The sequence below is a fragment of the Pholis gunnellus genome (assembly GCF_910591455.1).
Source record: "Pholis gunnellus genome assembly, chromosome: 8".
Taxonomy (NCBI): domain Eukaryota; kingdom Metazoa; phylum Chordata; class Actinopteri; order Perciformes; family Pholidae; genus Pholis; species Pholis gunnellus.
The window spans coordinates 22,100,525-22,117,319 of NC_136534.1; the positions used below are offsets into that span (position 1 = coordinate 22,100,525).

Consider the following 16,795-nt stretch of genomic DNA (forward strand, 5'->3'; position numbering starts at 1 on the left):
TGTTGCATTCAAAATCTTCTAAGTAGGCCTACTCATTATCTGCCTGTCATGATATTTGTATTATATTTTATCTTATTTTATTAGCAGCGGTGGAATGCAAGTACATTTAACATTCAAGTACTGTGCTAAACAGTACAGTTTGGTGGCACTATACTTGAGTATTTCAAATATATGAAATATGACGCATTGTTATAAGTGCTATTTGTACAAAATAAAATCAGTATTCTTCATGTCAGTTGAGTACTTGAAGTTACTAAGTTCACTTTTCACCACTGGATACACCCTACAAATACAGTAATATACAGTATATATATAGCAAAAAGCAGAATATAACAGTTAAAAAACACTACAGATAGTTTTTTTCAAAATGATGTATATGTATAAATATATTTATATACATATATATTTTTATTTTATTTTACACTATCTGTACGGTGTTTTTTAACTGTCATATTCTGTTTTTTTGCTTGTCATCAGGTAGAAGAAAATAAATATTTCTCCATTGAACAAAAAATTGCCTTTTTTTCCCCTTGAGACCGATGCATATTACACGCACTTCTCATTACCATATTGTGAAGCCGCAGTGGGTGAAAGCAGACAATGAATGTTTCCAAACACATCAGACGCTGCTGTTTACTAATTAGCTCTGCAGAGAGCCGCTCCGACGTCAAAGTGTTACGTAATTCCTCACTCAAGGTGACAGTTAGGGCGGGACTTCCCGTAACTGCTCGCTACCCAGGAAGTCGTCGTGTTACTTTTCCTCCTCCTCCTCCTCTTCTTCCAGGCTTGTGAGAAACAAGAGAAACCAAAGGGGTGCAAAGTTGGTTTCGTAGCCGAGAAACTAGCAGGGGGACAGTTTCACACCGGCCCCGAACCGTCCTCTCGGCTCCGGTCGTTCAACTTGTCACCGAAGAACTGTGCAGAAGAAGAAGAAGACACGCTCAGAGGGGTGAGGGCTAATTTCAACACGCTCCTCCTCAAGCTACAGTACTTACAGTCTGTCTGGTCTAACCTGTCTGTCGATCACCTGAGAGGACAGCGGGCTGAACAATTCATCTGTGTTTTTATGGTTGTTTTTCAGTCTTCGTAGCAAACGGTTTGGCGTATTTAGCGAGGCAGCCACAGGTGATAAGAGAAAATCGATCAGAGACAGTTGGGTGATTCATCACTCCGGGTCACATGAAGCAACTTCTTACGAAATATACATTTACATAAACTGATTTCCTGCTTTTAAACTCTCTTTTTTTTTTTTTTTTTTTTTTTTTACAATGTTGCCACTTTGTTGGCACTTTTATTGCAACCTTTTTGCTTTTTTTCTAAAAGTACATTGTGTTCTTATTTATTTCAGAAGGAAGAGGATATTGAAAGTTGGGGATCTGTCAGAATCGCAACTTTACTCCAAAGATGACTCCTGTCCTTCGTCATATTGCGTCCATCTTCGCCCTCATCGACACTGTTTTGTGTCATTATAATTTCGGTGACTTCACAGCGAGCCAACAAAGTGTGGCTCCAGATCTCTGATTATGTGCTTGTGATGATACACGAGCTGTCCTCGCCATTTCCCATTCCTATTGCCTGTAACAAGGACGCCATCGTTCTACTCGGACCCCGTCCTCCTCCTCCACCCTCCGAGTTTCTGGGCCATGCTCCGCAAGAAAGGCTCTGTCATTATTTGTGGCACGTTCCTGTTTATAACCTGGAACGCCATACTGGTGCTTCTGCTCTGGGGGCGACCCCCACCCGGCCAGCCGGGCGAGCCTGGCCGAGAGCAGAGAGAAGTGCCCGAAAGGCCCACCAATGATGTGGTGGGAGATGTGCTCCGAATGGCCAACACGTTCGAGGCAGAGCTTGAACTGCAGAAAAAGATCCTGCTGGAGATCAAGAACCAGCAGTCGCTGAGGGAGCCGTCAAACAGAAACGGTCCAAAGGTGGTCGTCCCGGGTCAGCCTGTCATTCCCATCCTGGTAATCGCCTGTAACAGGGTCACGGTGAGGCGCTGCTTGGACAAACTCCTGGAGCTCCGTCCTTCTGCGGAGCGTTTCCCAATCGTAGTGAGTCAGGACTGTGGGCACGCCGACACTGCCGAGGTGATCCGTTCCTATGGAAATCAAGTCATTCACCTGAAGCAGCCGGACTTGTCGGAGGTGGCGGTGCGACCAGAACACAAGAAATTTCAGGGTTACTACAAAATCTCCAGGCATTACCGCTGGGCTCTCAACCAGGTGTTCAAGACCCTCTCTCATTCCTCTGCTGTGATTGTGGAGGATGACCTCGAGGTAAACATCAAATTGCTCCATTTAATAATTTTCATATTCAATGTTACATCAGATTCAAAAGCCCATGGTTGTATTTGACCCGCATCAATACAAAAACAATGCATACGCTCCATATTTCACAGCTTTTAAGTGAAGTTAATTTAACTTGTTAACGGGTCACTGTAAACTGAAATTGAATTGTTCATCTCCTACTCTAGGTGGCGCCAGACTTCTTTGAGTACTTCCAAGCCTTGCAGCCACTCCTGAAATCGGACCCCAGCCTGTGGTGCGTGTCGGCCTGGAATGACAATGGCCGGGATGGGTACGTGGATCCAGGCAAGGCTGACCTGCTCTACAGGACAGACTTCTTTCCTGGTCTGGGGTGGATGCTCCTCCGGGAGCTGTGGGAGGAGCTGGAGCCCAAGTGGCCCGCTTCCTTCTGGGACGACTGGATGCGTCAGCCGGAGCAGCGCCGGGACCGCGCCTGTATAAGGCCAGAGATCTCACGAACTTTGACATTTGGCCGGAAAGGAGTGAGCCTGGGTCAGTTTTATGACAGGTACCTGCGATACATTAAACTAAACACCGAATTTGTGCCTTTCACCAAGTTAGACCTGAGTTACCTGAAGGAGGGGACGTACAGAGAACATTTTGAGAAGGATGTCTACAGTGCTCCCGTGGTTACATATGAAGATGTTAAGCAGGGCCAGCTGAAAGGAACTGGGCCCTTCCGCCTTCAATACTCAAGAAAGGACAGTTTCAAAGTGCTGGCCAAAAACCTGGGGGTCATGGAGGATTTGAAGTCTGGAGTCCCGAGGACAGGATACAGAGGGGTTGTCAGTTTCATCTCAAGAGGACGCCGAATCTACTTGGCCCCTCCTCCAGGATGGACCCACTATGATCCCACCTGGAGCTGATAATCCAGAAGAAAGTTTATGAGCATCTCTGAATGTCAGTGGGGGAAAAAGTATTCCTGACCAAAGACTGACTGTCTTTGACTGAATGATATGTACTTTAGAATATTCTCTATAATAATGTAGAATGGATTGTCTATCTGGTGTTGGGGTTATTGCCAATGCTACTCAGGTCTTTTTCATTATCAGCCTAAACCGTCTGTTAGACAAGACTGCTGCAATTACACCAGAGATCTATTTTTATATCCTGCTAATTATGCACATGACATTCATTTATGCATTCAATGCAATTACATAGTTTGCCACTTTTGTGTTAATTATTTGCAAATGTCTGGTGCAGATGTGCAAATATAATCTGTGGTATGGTTGCTTATGGTGGTGGTGACAGGTCATAACTGAAGTATAATCCGTCATTTGATTCTCATTGTTTGTCTTCTATGAAAATCGGTCCTTCCTGCTAAATTCATTTTGTTGAATGATTTTCCAATGTAGTACAACCTGCAGGTTTTTTACCTGTGTTTGTATGTTTTTGGAATAAAAAAATACAGAATTTTGCTTTTTTTTGCTCAACTAATGTACACAATGCCAGCAATGTAAACAGGAGACCTATTATTGTCATAAATATAACTAAATTAACATAAAGTGCAAATTCAAAATATACACATGCCCAAAGTTTACAAAGATACCAAATGTGTGACACTGAATTTTGGGGGAAATGCTTGACGCTCAAGTCATTCAGGGTATTGTCATACATGGTGAATCCTTAAATGATGGATCCATTGATTTGGACTCAAGTGTATCAATGCTATAACAGTGAAGAGTATAGTGTAGTACTAATGAAAGACTTCTATGAAGATAGTGACGCCACACAGCAGTTTATAAATGAGATGTACACGCATGCAGTATAACGGTTGGGGTTATGTCTGTCTACGGTAGCCGCCGTGGCCCAAACCTGTTGGCGCTTTCCGTTTCCAAACTGATGCTCCTCTGTTTACTTCATTTGCAATGATGATGTGAGACCGAAACTGCTAGCTAGCTAGCCTAGCTAAAGTAATGAGGAACCGGTAAGAGATGGAGGAAAAAACACATGTGATGGGGGGACATACTGACGGGCATTTTACTGTTAATAATATATATTCATTCTCACCTGTTTGCTGTAGTTAAAGTAACCGTTTAATGGCGGCGTTATCCTGTTAGCGTGCACGGCTGCAGGCTAGGCTAGCTGTGCAGTGGGTTCGTGTTTCGATGTGATTTGATATGGCACGCTGCAAACGCGACAACACTCGCCTACTCTGGAAGTATTTCCTCCTTTATCCCTGTTGAATAACACAACCAAGCTTTTAGCAGGACCCGGGCTTTTTTTTACTTAGATTTAATTAGCCATCGCGTCTGCTGGCAGAAGCAACCTTTATAGCTAACGCCGTTTACTAGCGAAGCTGTGTGTGGCACTGGAATGGAGCCAGGCGACTTGCGTGAGAGCCCCGCCGGCTCCGGGGAGTCGGATGCGGGGGACTGGAGGGAGGTTACTCCCGGTGGGGACGAGGAGGTCAAAGCTGCCGAAACTAATGGGACAACACCAGAGACGGCAGTCAGGGACACCTGCGAGGAAGGAGAAAAACAATTACACAGCCCCTACGAGGAGGAACTGGACCCCAGAATCCAGGTATGACAACTACTGGTACTGGTCTTCTAACCTCCATTAAGATAGTTAATCAGCCAGGATGTAGTTATGTTAACGGGCCCTAGGTTGGGTAATACTGGGATCATTTTTGGTTAAGCATAACGGAGAGGTTGTCATCGTTATGTATCTAGTTAATATATGTATAATCTGTGCTAATCCGGTAGTCAGATCAAAAGTGATTATCTTTCACTGACATGCCGACATACCTGTGACGTACATGTCACACCAGCCCCAGTTCGTGCAGCCCGTGCTTCACCATTGCGTTCAAACAACAGCGTTATTGCATTTAACTGTAATGATGATACATGAGATATTTGAAGCTAATTTCACACAGTCTCTGTGTGTTAGAAGAATATACAATTTATATTTTTCTAGTTGTTGATAAGGGCCTAAATCAGTTCCCCCCCCCACACACAGGAAGAGTTGGAGCATCTCAATGAAGCCAGTGCCGAAATCAACAGACTGGAGCTGCAGTTGGATGTAAGTAAAAAAAACAACAAACACTCCACCTAATTAGGGGTATTTGTTTAGTCTTCCTACACATAACTGAAGAATATGGAAAACAGATTGCATAAAATCACTTTGATTTTGACAAAACAAAACTCCTGAGAAATGTGAGAAGAACACCCGAGGAATTGCTTGCTCTCTCTCTGTTGTTGAATATTTTATTAGCCTGCCCAGACTGTGCTCATCAATATGATAATTTCTGTTTTCAATTTCTCTAAGCATTAGGTCTGGAAAAAGTCACAACTCTTAAAAGGGAAAAATGTTCTGGTACCGATAGTTCGACGCTCGAGTGAATCGTTTGCTCACTCGCCTCCCATTACATTACAGTTAAATCTAATCTTTCATACATTTACCATCCAGGATGCCAGAACAGGCTACCGGAAGATCCTCACAGAGTCTGCCAGGAAGCTCAATGCTCAGAGCTCTCAGCTCGGTGGCTGCATTGAGAAAGCAAGACCCTACTATGAAGCCCGTCGCCTTGCCAAAGAGGTACACACAAATGATATGTGTGCTCTGTCTAAATGTGTCCCATGCGTTTAAAGTGCTGACCTCAGTATAAACGAGGCCTTCTGAAGTGTCCTTAGACTGAGCACTTAGTCCCTGTCAGATCCAGGAGTGTAGACAAAATGGGATCTGATCGTTCAGACAGCATTTGAAGGTGGTCAGGGGCGCATTAGTCCACATACGTAGTGTAGCGTTACTGCATTCCTGACCGCACTGAAGGAGTGTTCCTAGTTGTTTATAGCCTTACAAACACCCTACACACTGCTCTTTACCTACGTCGGACAATGTAGACAAGATTTTGAGGGTCACGTCTTCTCTATATTGCAGCAATTTCAGTTTTCAACTCCTTAAAGTGAATCTGAGTAGCAAAGAGAGCTCTGATCACAGCCAGTCATTCATTATGTATGTGAGATTCATTCTCGTGCAAGGTGTGAGCTGCGGTCTATCTTAATTGGATGTTGCCCTGCACACAATCTGGATACCGGATACAGGAGCACTATGTGCGTGACGGTCTTTATTGGAAATTGTAAACGGTTAAATAGATACAATTATATAAAAGGCAATTGATTATTTTCATTTACTTACCTGTTTCTAAATGTATTGGCCTTATGGACTTACCTTTATTAAACTTTGAAAATCAAAAACTTTGATTTACAAATACAGTTTTGAGTTCTGCTTGTTATTCGTCTTAACACAGCAGGGTGTGGTGTCCTTGTCTTATTCCACTTCTGCAGGCTGTAAACGTTTAGTCTGCTCTCTATAGGCACAACAGGAGACCCAGAAGGCAGCTTTGAGCTATGAGAGAGCGGTCTCTATGCACACAGCTGCCAGGGAGATGGTCTATGTGGCAGAGCAGGGTCTGATGGCGGATGGCAAGAACACCCTGGATCCCACCTGGCAGGAGATGCTCAACCACGCTACCTCCAAGGTAACAAAGAGGAGGAGGGACACTTGCTATATACACACACACACACACACACAGACACATGTACAGTAGGTGCAGGATGGTGTCTCAGAAGAAAAACACTCACTGGAAAGTACAAAGAACCAAATAATCATCTAAAACACGGTGGATAGTTGGGGTGTAACGATACATTGATCTGGATCAATATATCGAATCAATGATCAACTATCCAAAGTAATCAGTGCAAAGTGGAAACATTGATACCCATTATCGTCTTTAAGATACGCCTTTATTTTGAAATTCCCATGGCACATCTGTGTCACCATTTCAGTCCAAACGCATCCGTTTCCCCCAGAGCCCACTAATAACATTGTCAAATCATATTTTAGATGTTTTTTGTGAGTTGATATGAGTTGTGGTGTCTTGTTTAAAGAATACTCCACCGATTTAGCATTGCACCCTGTAGCACTGTCAGAAAGTTAAATAACGATCAAACTTCCGTGGAGTTAATAATTGAATAAAGAGAGATATCGATGTCTTGTACTCATGAACACACAGGCTTCGGATTGGTGTGTTTGCGTGTTAACATCCTGCTCCTGCGTGTCTCTCGCAGGTGAACGAAGCTGAGGAGGAGCGACTTCGCAGTGAGAGGGAGCACATGCGCGTCACACACGCCTGTCAGGAGGCCGAGGCTCGGGTTCAGATGCTGCAAAAGTCCCTCAAAAGAGTCATTGTGAAATCCAAACCCTACTTCGAGCTCAAGGCCCAGTTCAACCACATTCTGGAGGTAATGCAGACTCAGGGAGTTTGTGAAACCGTAAGCACTCACAAGATGCTCTGTGCATTGTACTTTGTTCTCCGTCACTCCCAGTTTCCCCATCCTCTCAAGGAAAATGCAGTCGTTTAGTTGTGTTGTAAATGTGCTGCAGGTCACTGGTAGGTAATCCACCTGTTTGGCATAAAATCAATGTTGAAATTGATGATAAAAGTTGCTGTGCCCTCTGTGTGACTCCAGGAGAACAAGGCCATAGTGCTGCAGCTGGAACAGAACGTAGCCAAAGTGAAGACCCGCTACTCCATCGCCTTACGAAACTTGGAGAAAATCAGTGAGCAGATTCACGCTCAGAGGGGGAGGGGCCCGGCAGAGGGGGGGCGCACCACTCTCTGCGGTGGGCGGAGCCCCCCCGTTGGAGCCGAGTCCGACGTCAGAGTTCAGAAAGAAGGCGGAGCCTGCGGCGGCGGTGGTGGTGGTGCGACGGGGCCCGGTCGGGTGGACGCAGCCATCGACCTGGAGAAATACAAGGAGAATGAGAAGGAGAAGGAGAGGGAGCGGGCGGGGTCGGATTCCCTTTCGGTCTTCAGCCTGCAGACCATCGCTTCCGACTTGGAGAAATATGACTCCATTGAGCACCTCGGGAACCTCAGCGATGTCGGGAGCGTAACTGGGGATGAGGGCGAGAAAGAGAGAGTCGGAGTGATGGATAGAAGAGACAAGCTCAAAAGAGAAGAAGCAACCGCCAAAGAGCGCCAGCAGCAGTTCTACAAGCAGCATCACCGAAGCTTCAGTTTGTGAGGCTGTCATAGATATAAACACGCTATAAACACTGCAGAAGCAAAGTGAGTTATCAAAATAAACTACCAATTAGGGTAAGCATCCCGAACACATAGGTACCAACCAAAGTATAAGACAGTGAATTAGCTGTGAAACTGGATTGATGCAGTTGTAGGTGTACGATATGAGTTGATGGTGTAAATAAGCACACGTATGTTGACTGACAATACATTATTCTAACGCTGACACTGATCAATAGTTAATATTGCTGCCTGGTTACAACACTACTGGAAGCTAAAGAGCTTTCAACACTCCAGGACAAGTATACTGTATATTGAGGGATTCTGGGTAGAATTTGTTCCTTGAGCATGAAGGAACAGCGAAGAATGATCAAAAGACAACGTTGATCTAATGGGGTGAGACTAGTGAAAACAAAACCCTCCATTGTTTCCCCTCCCAGTCAGTGTCGAGTCTTATCAGCGATTGCTTCAAGGTAGAGGGGGCTGCAGGGTCTCACCATAGACACTCGTATCCACCCTCATCAAGTTAGTGTGCAGGGAAAAATGACAAAAACGATTCTCTGTCAGTGCAGGGTGAAAGCATGTTTGAAATCACATTTCATATATTTATTTCCAGTAACATGCTGCAAGCAGTGTTATTTTTAGCACGAGAGAATGCGTTTTTTGAGAGTTCCTGAAATGAATGGAGTCTGAAGACGATAATGAGTCTTTCCACTCAGACAGCATGCGCTCCTTGTTAGCCGTCTAAACAGACACGTATGACATGTATTCAGGGCTTTATGCTGAAAGTAAAACTGAAACTGTTAAAGCTAAGACGATGAAGCTGCAGCCATGTTTTCTTTTTAATGTCGTATGGTGCAAAAACCTTTCCCCAACTTTTGTGTTATTCGGATATTGTTTACATGTGTACGAGTGGATTTCTTCGGCAGCAAATGCATTTCCTCTTTTGTTTGCCTTTTTAGAAACAATGTGCCCTTGTTGTGATTTGAAGTGTGCCTTGATACAGAACGAGTAACACATTTAGCATGAGTGGCACTTTGCTGTAATCTCATCTGTAGTTGTGTTTAGAACCATTTCATTCATTTGTGTGTGTCTGCGCCCGTTTTATGATTTTTGGAACACTAATAATCTAAGTCACCCAGGCGCCGAATCCGATGAGACTTGAAGAGTTCTGATTTCTGTATTTTCTTTTTATGATATTGTACTTTGAGTGTGAGATGCGAAACGACGAAGTCAAGAAATGACTTGTAAATGTATGTAATTATTACAAAGCTGGAAAATATTGACATGTACAGCTACATGTGTTAATGGAGGTGAATGTTGGTTGTACAGATGTTTTCTGGATGCTCACAGTTTGTCATGTGTATTTAATTCATCGTTGCAGTTAATCTGAAAAAAACCTCACCTTCACTTCTGTCTTAACAATTAGTCTTCACCCTATTAATGACATTTGTGATGTAGTCAGAATGTCACTTTCCAATTTATGCATTGTCATATCTATAATCAATAAACCAAATCATACTTCTTGGGCCTGCGAGGTTCTCATATTGTCCTATTTATGTGATATCTTGTATGGCTTATTGTAGAATCACATGTGGAGCGGCAGGTTAGGGTGTGAGTTCCTGTTTGATGCAGGAAGAGGGATGGTGAGAGACAGGGAAAGGTTACGTCTTCCCCAGCCTTCCTTCAATTATTCAGCAGATATATAAATATGAAGCAGCATCTCAGAATAGATGGCAGAAGAGGAGCAGAGGATGGTGGGAAAGACAAATGTGGGGGGGAACGAAAAACACAACGGGCTTTGATTTCATAGATGACCAGTGTCGTAGAAATGACTGATTGCTGCTTCGTCGACTTAACTCCAAAGAGCTTTGGAGCAAAAAAAAAAGGCTTAACAATGTAGTGAGTGTTAATGCCATAGCACCATATCTGCACCTCCATCCATGTCTAGTCCTCCTGCCGTGATATGATTATTAACGGTGGGATGAATCCACAAGCTTATCCTAAACCCAAAGCCCCCTCGTAAGATTCATTGTGATATTTCACTGTCGTGGGCCCAGACCTTAGCGCGTTTCATCTTGGGAAGAGAGGGGCTGTTACGCACGGTGCGTCTCCATCATGACGTCGTGTATTAGCTCAAGATTGTAGGGGGAGAGAGAAAAAAAAAAGAGAGGAGGGGAGTGTGGTGAATCGGTGTTTCATCGTTTTATGGGGATGCGTTTGTATATAGTGCATGTATTTTGTTTTGTATGGATTTTTCTCGTTTCTTACTTTTTGCCATGCGTAACTGCAATACATGAAGAAAAATAAACCCGGGATGAGATACGGTTTTGTTTTTGTAACGTTCTGTTTACGAACGGAGCAGCTTGCACATTTATAGCCATACTAATATAGCCATAAATATCGTTGGAGAGATGCATATTTTTACCAAATAATCCGACATTGGGCTTTCCCTGGCGGATCCACCCCGGAGGACGCACTGCTACCTTGACTGAGCGCATCGAAACTAATAGTAAGTACACATGCTACGGCTTCGCTTCAGGCGGCTAGATAGATGCTACTATTACTGTAGGTCGCAATATGAGACGACGTGTATTCAGAAAATGCCCCATTTGCCATGCAGGATGATCTAGACTGATGTCATATTCGATCTTTAATTTGTATGCAAAGGTAATTGTTTTTTTTCGACGGTTCACAGGCCAGATTTGTTTTGAGTACCTTCCCGCAAGAATCCTGTCTGCGTTAACGTTTTGGTGCTCTAGAAAGAGAGGATGACAGGGGAAGATGTTTGCACCTTTTTTTAATTTTTAATTGTTGTAACAAAACGTACAGCCGGTTTAAAGACACGATCATTTATTCAAGATGCTACTTTTGAGATCCACTCCTATGAGGACTGCACGGGCTTGTTAGTATGGTCGGCCTTCCTCTACAGGCCATCACGGATTCCCTTGTCAACAGCCGACAAGTAACTACCGGCAGCATACGGTTGGTGGCACCCTTACTGTGACCCTCACGTCTCAATAGTTCATGCTCAGACACGCACCAAACACAGCATCACGAGTATGTGCGTGTGTACTCCGTGTGGATCTGCTCAGAGCTTATAAATAAAATAAAACTGCCTCTCTACATGAATCTGTCTTTGGTGCTGAAATGGACCGCCGGATCGTCGCTGTTCCATTGCAGCTTCCGGCATTATAAACACACAAGGAAGTAGGCAGTGCCTGTGCATCATTAGAGCTGGATGTGGATGATGGGCTGTAGGTGTTTTGTGTTGTTGTTGCAACGCGGTGTTTCGCGGGGCTGCAGTGTGTTGGAGCAGTGAAGGCGCTGTCCGTGGTGCTGAAGTCTTAATTGCATTTAAAGCTTGAGGCTAGTCGACTGCCCCCCCTCCCCCCCCCCCCCCCCCCTCCCCGTCTGCTCAGTGCCGCTGCAGCCACGTCGCCGTTGGAGTTAGCTGGCTTTATACTGGATAGGCTGCTTCATCCGTGCTACACTCACTCGCATAGTTTGCTTTTATCCGGCTCAGTGTGTGATCGCTGATATTAATGACTCCATGCTGGGCTGTCCTTCCACCGCCCCCACCCCCCTTTTTTCTCTTTACTGCCTCCCCGCCATCCCTCACAGGACAAAAGCGCACACTGTAAGCTGCCAACACACACACACACCAACACACACACGAATAATACACACTCTCTGGTGTCTACCTCCTGCATGCGTCTTGTCAGTGAACTCTAAAAATACACTGGATAATGCTAATGAAGTATCCTGCAGAGTTTGTCTGTCTTCCACAAGCAAGCCTCGCTGCCATCTGTCTCCCTCACTGTGGCGCTTTGCTTTGTTATGCCCCCCTACCCCCTACCCCCACACACACACACATACACACACACACACACACACCCTCCACCCTTTTGCTGCCTTGTTGAGTGTGAGAGTGCATGGATGTGTTCATATGTTTGCTCATAAAGCAACATTTATTATTCAAAGCTGCAAAATGAGCAGCTATAGTGTGATTATCATTGATACAGTTGTGCTGTGTGTGTGTTCCCCTGCCTGCCAGCGCTCCAGGCGCTGTGGCTCATGGGACTCGAGGGTCTTTTGACTTTTTGCTAGTTGGCGTATCACACTCAGTCTGTACTCATGAAATCTGCACGTCAGGCAGCAAGTGTGGCGACCATGTGGCCTGCCATTTAGCCATCTTTGTAAAGCAAACAGAGCCTTTGTACGCATTGAGTTTGGTTTTCATTGGGAGGATATTTTCACTGTTATTTGTTGATTTTACAGATACTGTTTGTTGATTGTAAATTCAGAGGAACTCCTCTAATTTTACACATTCACAGTCTGTTTACAGGTCTTTGGGAGCACTACTGCATACAAACAACTGTATAATGCCTTTTGAGCTGTGTGAAGAAGATAAATTACCTCAAGTGATGTCAACAGTCAAGTTGCACTGTGGGTAATGTAGGCCACAAGGAAGAGGAATGCTTGGAATTAAATAAATCGGTGGTTCTTCTGCATCAACTCTTTTTTCTTTTTTTTTTAAACTCCATTGTAAGTCGGACAGTGTTGGCATATAGGAGTGGTGGGTGTGGTGGGTCGTTGTGCCTTTAAATTCGGTCAACACACTTAACAGCACCTTTTCTACAGTCTGCAAGCCGTTACAGATACTTTTCTACCCTGAACTGAAGAAAACTCAGAAATCCATTGAGTTTGCCCTGGCGTGAAATGTTTCTCTGGGCATGGCGCTTTGCAAGAATTCGTACCATCAAAACCAGAGATGAAGCTTCGTATACTGGGCTTTTGAAGCCAAGCTGGCCTGTCTGCACTGTAAATACAAACTGAGGCAGGGAGAGAAAAGTGGACTCATCTTGCAGCTCGTCAGGCAGGTTGAAAAGGGAGCGTTTCTGCCAAAGAGTTGATGCATCCCTTTTTCAGAAGGACAGTGAGCAGTGGACCGACTGAGAGTGTTGCATTAATATAAGAGTGTTTTTCTCAGTAACCCTTTTCTCTTTGTCTCCCAATTCCTCTTCTGTCTTTCTTCGAAAAAGCCTCAATTTCCTCGACACACTTTTAAAAATCCTCTCTCTTCCTTCTCTTTCAGATCCAGAGATGGCTCGACTATTGTTCCTGATTATTCTCTATGCTCTTCCATCTCTCGTTGTGCCCATACATAATTCATCAACTGGAGGTAATTTGCGTGTGTTTGTGACTGAATATGTGCGTGAATCTGTATGTGTGTTTATAACATGCCTTAATGGACAGAAGTAACTCCGCAGAGATTGTTAAGTGACCTGACTGAAGCGCTGTTATTTTTGCAGGGAGGAAGGCATCAGTTAAATTGACAGTATGTGGCGTTGCTGTAATGTTTCTACATTATCTGGAGAAAGAGCTCTCCCTCTCTGCTCTTCTTGTCCTTGATTGTTCTTCCTGTTTCTTTTTGTTTTTTTCAGGCTGTGCTATCATCCGGCCTCCCAGGGATGGGGGGATCCGCTACAGAGGCCTGACACAAGAACAGGTACAGAGAACGCTGTTACTGCTGTGAATGTAAATGACACAGCCCCACCTGCCAAATCAAGCATGTTAAACCACAGCTGGCTTGGAAGATTTTCAAAATACATAACACAGTATTGGAAGTAATAAGCAGCTAATACTCACTGTGATGTGATTTCTTCCTATTTGAATTGAAAATAGAAGATGACAGCCTGAGAAAATGAAAATGTGCGACAATAAGAACACAAATTAGCTGGTACTATATATGGTTACTACTATATATATGGTAACTACTCTCAGTGCATGTGCACTGGAGGTTTCAAGTTTCTACATCACAACTGTGTGAGCTGCATAACGGACAATGATAGGCTTCCAAATTAGTTGCGATGTGGCAAAAATCATGCTCCTATGTTCATGTGTTGAACTGAGGATTGAGGAGAGCACAGATAAACGCAGATGAATGTGAAAACAGACGCTGTACAAGCGTCATTCTGCACAGTGAAGCTCAAACATTCAGGTGAAGTGACAGTACATTCTTGAGTGGAGAGGGACGATAAAGCTCACAAGATTGTAATGAAGTCTGTTCCGCAGCGAAATAGAGGGAGAGGGATTGGTGCAGTTTCAAAGTGTTGAAGCTGAGCCAGTCAAACGATTGAAATCTAATTGCAGCACTCTGGACGTATGCACACACTGACGTGCACAAGGCTAGGCTTAAGTTGGCCCCCCATAACAGCCCATTTGTCCTCCTTGGCTGAGCTGCCTCTCTGGGGGAAAAAAACCCTTCATCCTGTTGTGGTTGCATGAATACGAGTAACCCGTAATTTCTAAAGAAAGACCAAACTAAATCACCATTACATCTAAACTTGTATTACTTTTTGATAGGCATGCAGAACACAGAGATGGGTTAGTTAGTTAAATCGACATATTTTACACCCTTCAGGGACATGCTGATGGGTGACACCAAAAACCAAAATGTCTGTGCACCTCCGTGCACACACGTGTCCAACACACACACACACACACACCTCAACAGGAAGTTGAAACATAAAGCTGGGCTATCCTGCTTACTGCCCTCCTCTCCCAACCAGAGAGAAGGTGTAATTCAAAATGTGACAGTCCATCAATTCAGACTATATTGCCATAAAGTGTTCTTCCTAGTAAAACTTTATTGCCACAACCATATGGCATCAGTCTATTCCATTGAGGCAGACTGAAGAGGGACCCTGAGTGAATGAGGAAAAACGGGTAAAAGAGAGCATCAATCATGCTTTAATCACTGTCCCTTCTTCTCCCAATCTCTCTCTGTTCATGTTTCCCTCACAGATCCGCAGTGTGCAGATCCTCCCCGTGGATTATGAGATAGAATACATCTGCAGAGGAAACCGAGAAATCGTGGGACCCAAGGTCAGGAAGTGCTTACCCAACGGCACATGGACGGACATCACGCTGCACAGCAGATGCTGTAAGTCCTTTTTTTGTCATGTCTTTCATCCCCCTTTAATCCCTCCACTCTTCCTCATCTCATCTCTTTTCAAAACAATTCTTGTTTAAGTGACTTCTTACGTGTTCTGACTCAGCATCAAATGAAGTTTCAATAAAATAAAAGCCCATAAACACAGAGGGAAAGTGCTCACTCCTTTTTTAGAGGACTGAGGTTGGAGTCATTTCAATCGACAGTAAAGTAGATGTAATGTAATTTTAAATGGAGCTTACAGTTGATATGTTGAACTTGTCAGAAAACAGTTGCTTGTCTACACGTCCAGCAGTTATGGTTAAAATTAATCTGAAGTCTTGTTTCTGGCCACCTGATGGATGTAAGTCCAATATTCACTCGGTTTTAGCTCAGTTTTTGGTCTCCTCTATCTCCTGAGGGAGGTATCTGGCTCTTGCAGCTGCTGTCTGTCTGCTGTTTGGTGCTGAGCAGATAGCTTACGGTGTTTTTTGTTGTTGAAAACAGCTGCAACCAATAACAGCAAAATGAGTGTTGAGAGTAAATCAAAACAATAAAGTTGTGTCAGCACAGCTAAACTGAATATTTTAAGAATATACTGTATGTTCTAGTGCTTTAAATAGTTGCTGTTGATGTTGTAGAGCTGGGCTTTATGAAATAAATAAAAGCTGATGTTTAACCTCAGAGACCCGCACGTTTTGAAATTGCCAGGATCAGGTATGACTGGAAAGCTGAGACTCTTGTGGATTCAATAAGCTCAATTGTGTTCATGTATGATGATGTTAGTCCACATAGCAGCGTTTTTTCATTTTTAACTTTACATCACTGTATAAAATGTGATAAGATGTGTGGCTTTCCTGTATATATTGACAATAAGGGGGTTTCTGAATAATGTCCAGTTCAGATGTGATAGCCAACAAATGCTATTCTTACAGGATTCTCCAAATATCAAGTGTTTTAAACCACTTCTATGTGGCATGTACTGCTGACCTGCTATCTCCCCCTAAAGATCCACTGTCCTCCCCTAAAAAAAGACAACATGGGTTAAAGAATAAAACAAGAAAACACGTGTTGGAGTCTCCCACATGCCTTTTGGCGAACTACAAACGCGTTCCCTTATTCTTTTCTTTTGCGGTGCCTTATTCTTTCCATTTTGTAAGTATGAATTTAATGGTGCTCTGTGGTTTCAGATATTTATTCATAACCCAACCCTGATCTGTACTTCTCCAGAACTTTGTCCAAGACCTGTTTGGAGAGCTCCTTGGTCTCTGGTGCTTTTCAGAACAGGTGTTTATATACTGAGATCATGTGACAAATCATGTGATGCTTAGATTGCACACAGGTTGACTTTATATAACTAATTATGTGACTTCTGAAGCACCAGATCTTACTTTGGGGCTTCATAGCAAAGGCGGTGAATACATATGCACGCAGCACTTGTTAGTTAGTCTTTATGCTGGAGGCATTATGTTTTGGGTTGTCCGTCCGTATTTGATATGAAATTTTGATAGAATTGATATT

The 16,795-nt window shown here is 43.8% G+C and overlaps 3 protein-coding genes across 5 annotated transcripts in view; all 3 read left to right on the forward strand.

The window, feature by feature from the left end:
* The first annotated feature begins 742 nt into the window (after window positions 1-742).
* mgat1a (alpha-1,3-mannosyl-glycoprotein 2-beta-N-acetylglucosaminyltransferase a) lies at window positions 743-3,723 on the forward strand. Of its 2 annotated transcripts, none has more exons than XM_079164738.1 (3): window positions 743-949; window positions 1,349-2,276; window positions 2,474-3,723. In XM_079164738.1, exons 2-3 carry the CDS (start codon window positions 1,644-1,646, stop codon window positions 3,170-3,172), a joined length of 1,332 nt encoding a protein of 443 aa, XP_079020864.1. In that variant the 5' UTR covers window positions 743-949; window positions 1,349-1,643; the 3' UTR covers window positions 3,173-3,723. The 2 variants fall into 2 exon arrangements, with proteins under 2 accessions (XP_079020864.1, XP_079020865.1); XM_079164739.1 differs by lacking the exon at window positions 743-949 and adding an exon at window positions 1,028-1,125.
* A 467-nt stretch (window positions 3,724-4,190) lies between these two features.
* Window positions 4,191-9,854, forward strand: sh3bp5la (SH3-binding domain protein 5-like, a). The gene is made up of 6 exons (XM_079165340.1): window positions 4,191-4,832; window positions 5,268-5,330; window positions 5,718-5,846; window positions 6,625-6,789; window positions 7,379-7,552; window positions 7,781-9,854. The coding sequence occupies exons 1-6, from the start codon at window positions 4,623-4,625 to the stop codon at window positions 8,336-8,338; spliced, it is 1,299 nt and encodes a 432-aa protein (XP_079021466.1). The 5' UTR covers window positions 4,191-4,622; the 3' UTR covers window positions 8,339-9,854.
* Window positions 9,855-13,443: 3,589 nt separating this feature from the next.
* Window positions 13,444-16,795, forward strand: part of gabbr1a (gamma-aminobutyric acid (GABA) B receptor, 1a) — a gene marked incomplete at both ends in the record, with an annotated part of 54,426 nt that continues 51,074 nt past the window's right edge. For both annotated transcript variants that reach the window (XM_079164902.1, XM_079164903.1), the window contains 3 exons: window positions 13,444-13,522; window positions 13,785-13,849; window positions 15,148-15,286. In XM_079164902.1, coding sequence (XP_079021028.1) covers window positions 13,444-13,522; window positions 13,785-13,849; window positions 15,148-15,286 — 283 coding nt within the window. The remainder of the gene's footprint in view (window positions 13,523-13,784; window positions 13,850-15,147; window positions 15,287-16,795) is intronic.

What these genes read in the sequence shown, in the direction of transcription:
- mgat1a (XM_079164738.1), top strand. Translation starts at nt 1,644, where the DNA reads ATGCTCCGCAAGAAAGGCTCTGTCATTATTTGTGGCACGTTCCTGTTT. An exon ending in TTGTGGAGGATGACCTCGAG is followed by an intron (nt 2,277 to 2,473) that starts GTAAACATCAAA and finishes CTCCTACTCTAG; the next exon opens with GTGGCGCCAGACTTCTTTGA.
- sh3bp5la (XM_079165340.1), top strand. Translation starts at nt 4,623, where the DNA reads ATGGAGCCAGGCGACTTGCGTGAGAGCCCCGCCGGCTCCGGGGAGTCG. An exon ending in GACTGGAGCTGCAGTTGGAT is followed by an intron (nt 5,331 to 5,717) that starts GTAAGTAAAAAA and finishes TTTACCATCCAG; the next exon opens with GATGCCAGAACAGGCTACCG. An exon ending in AGTTCAACCACATTCTGGAG is followed by an intron (nt 7,553 to 7,780) that starts GTAATGCAGACT and finishes GTGTGACTCCAG; the next exon opens with GAGAACAAGGCCATAGTGCT.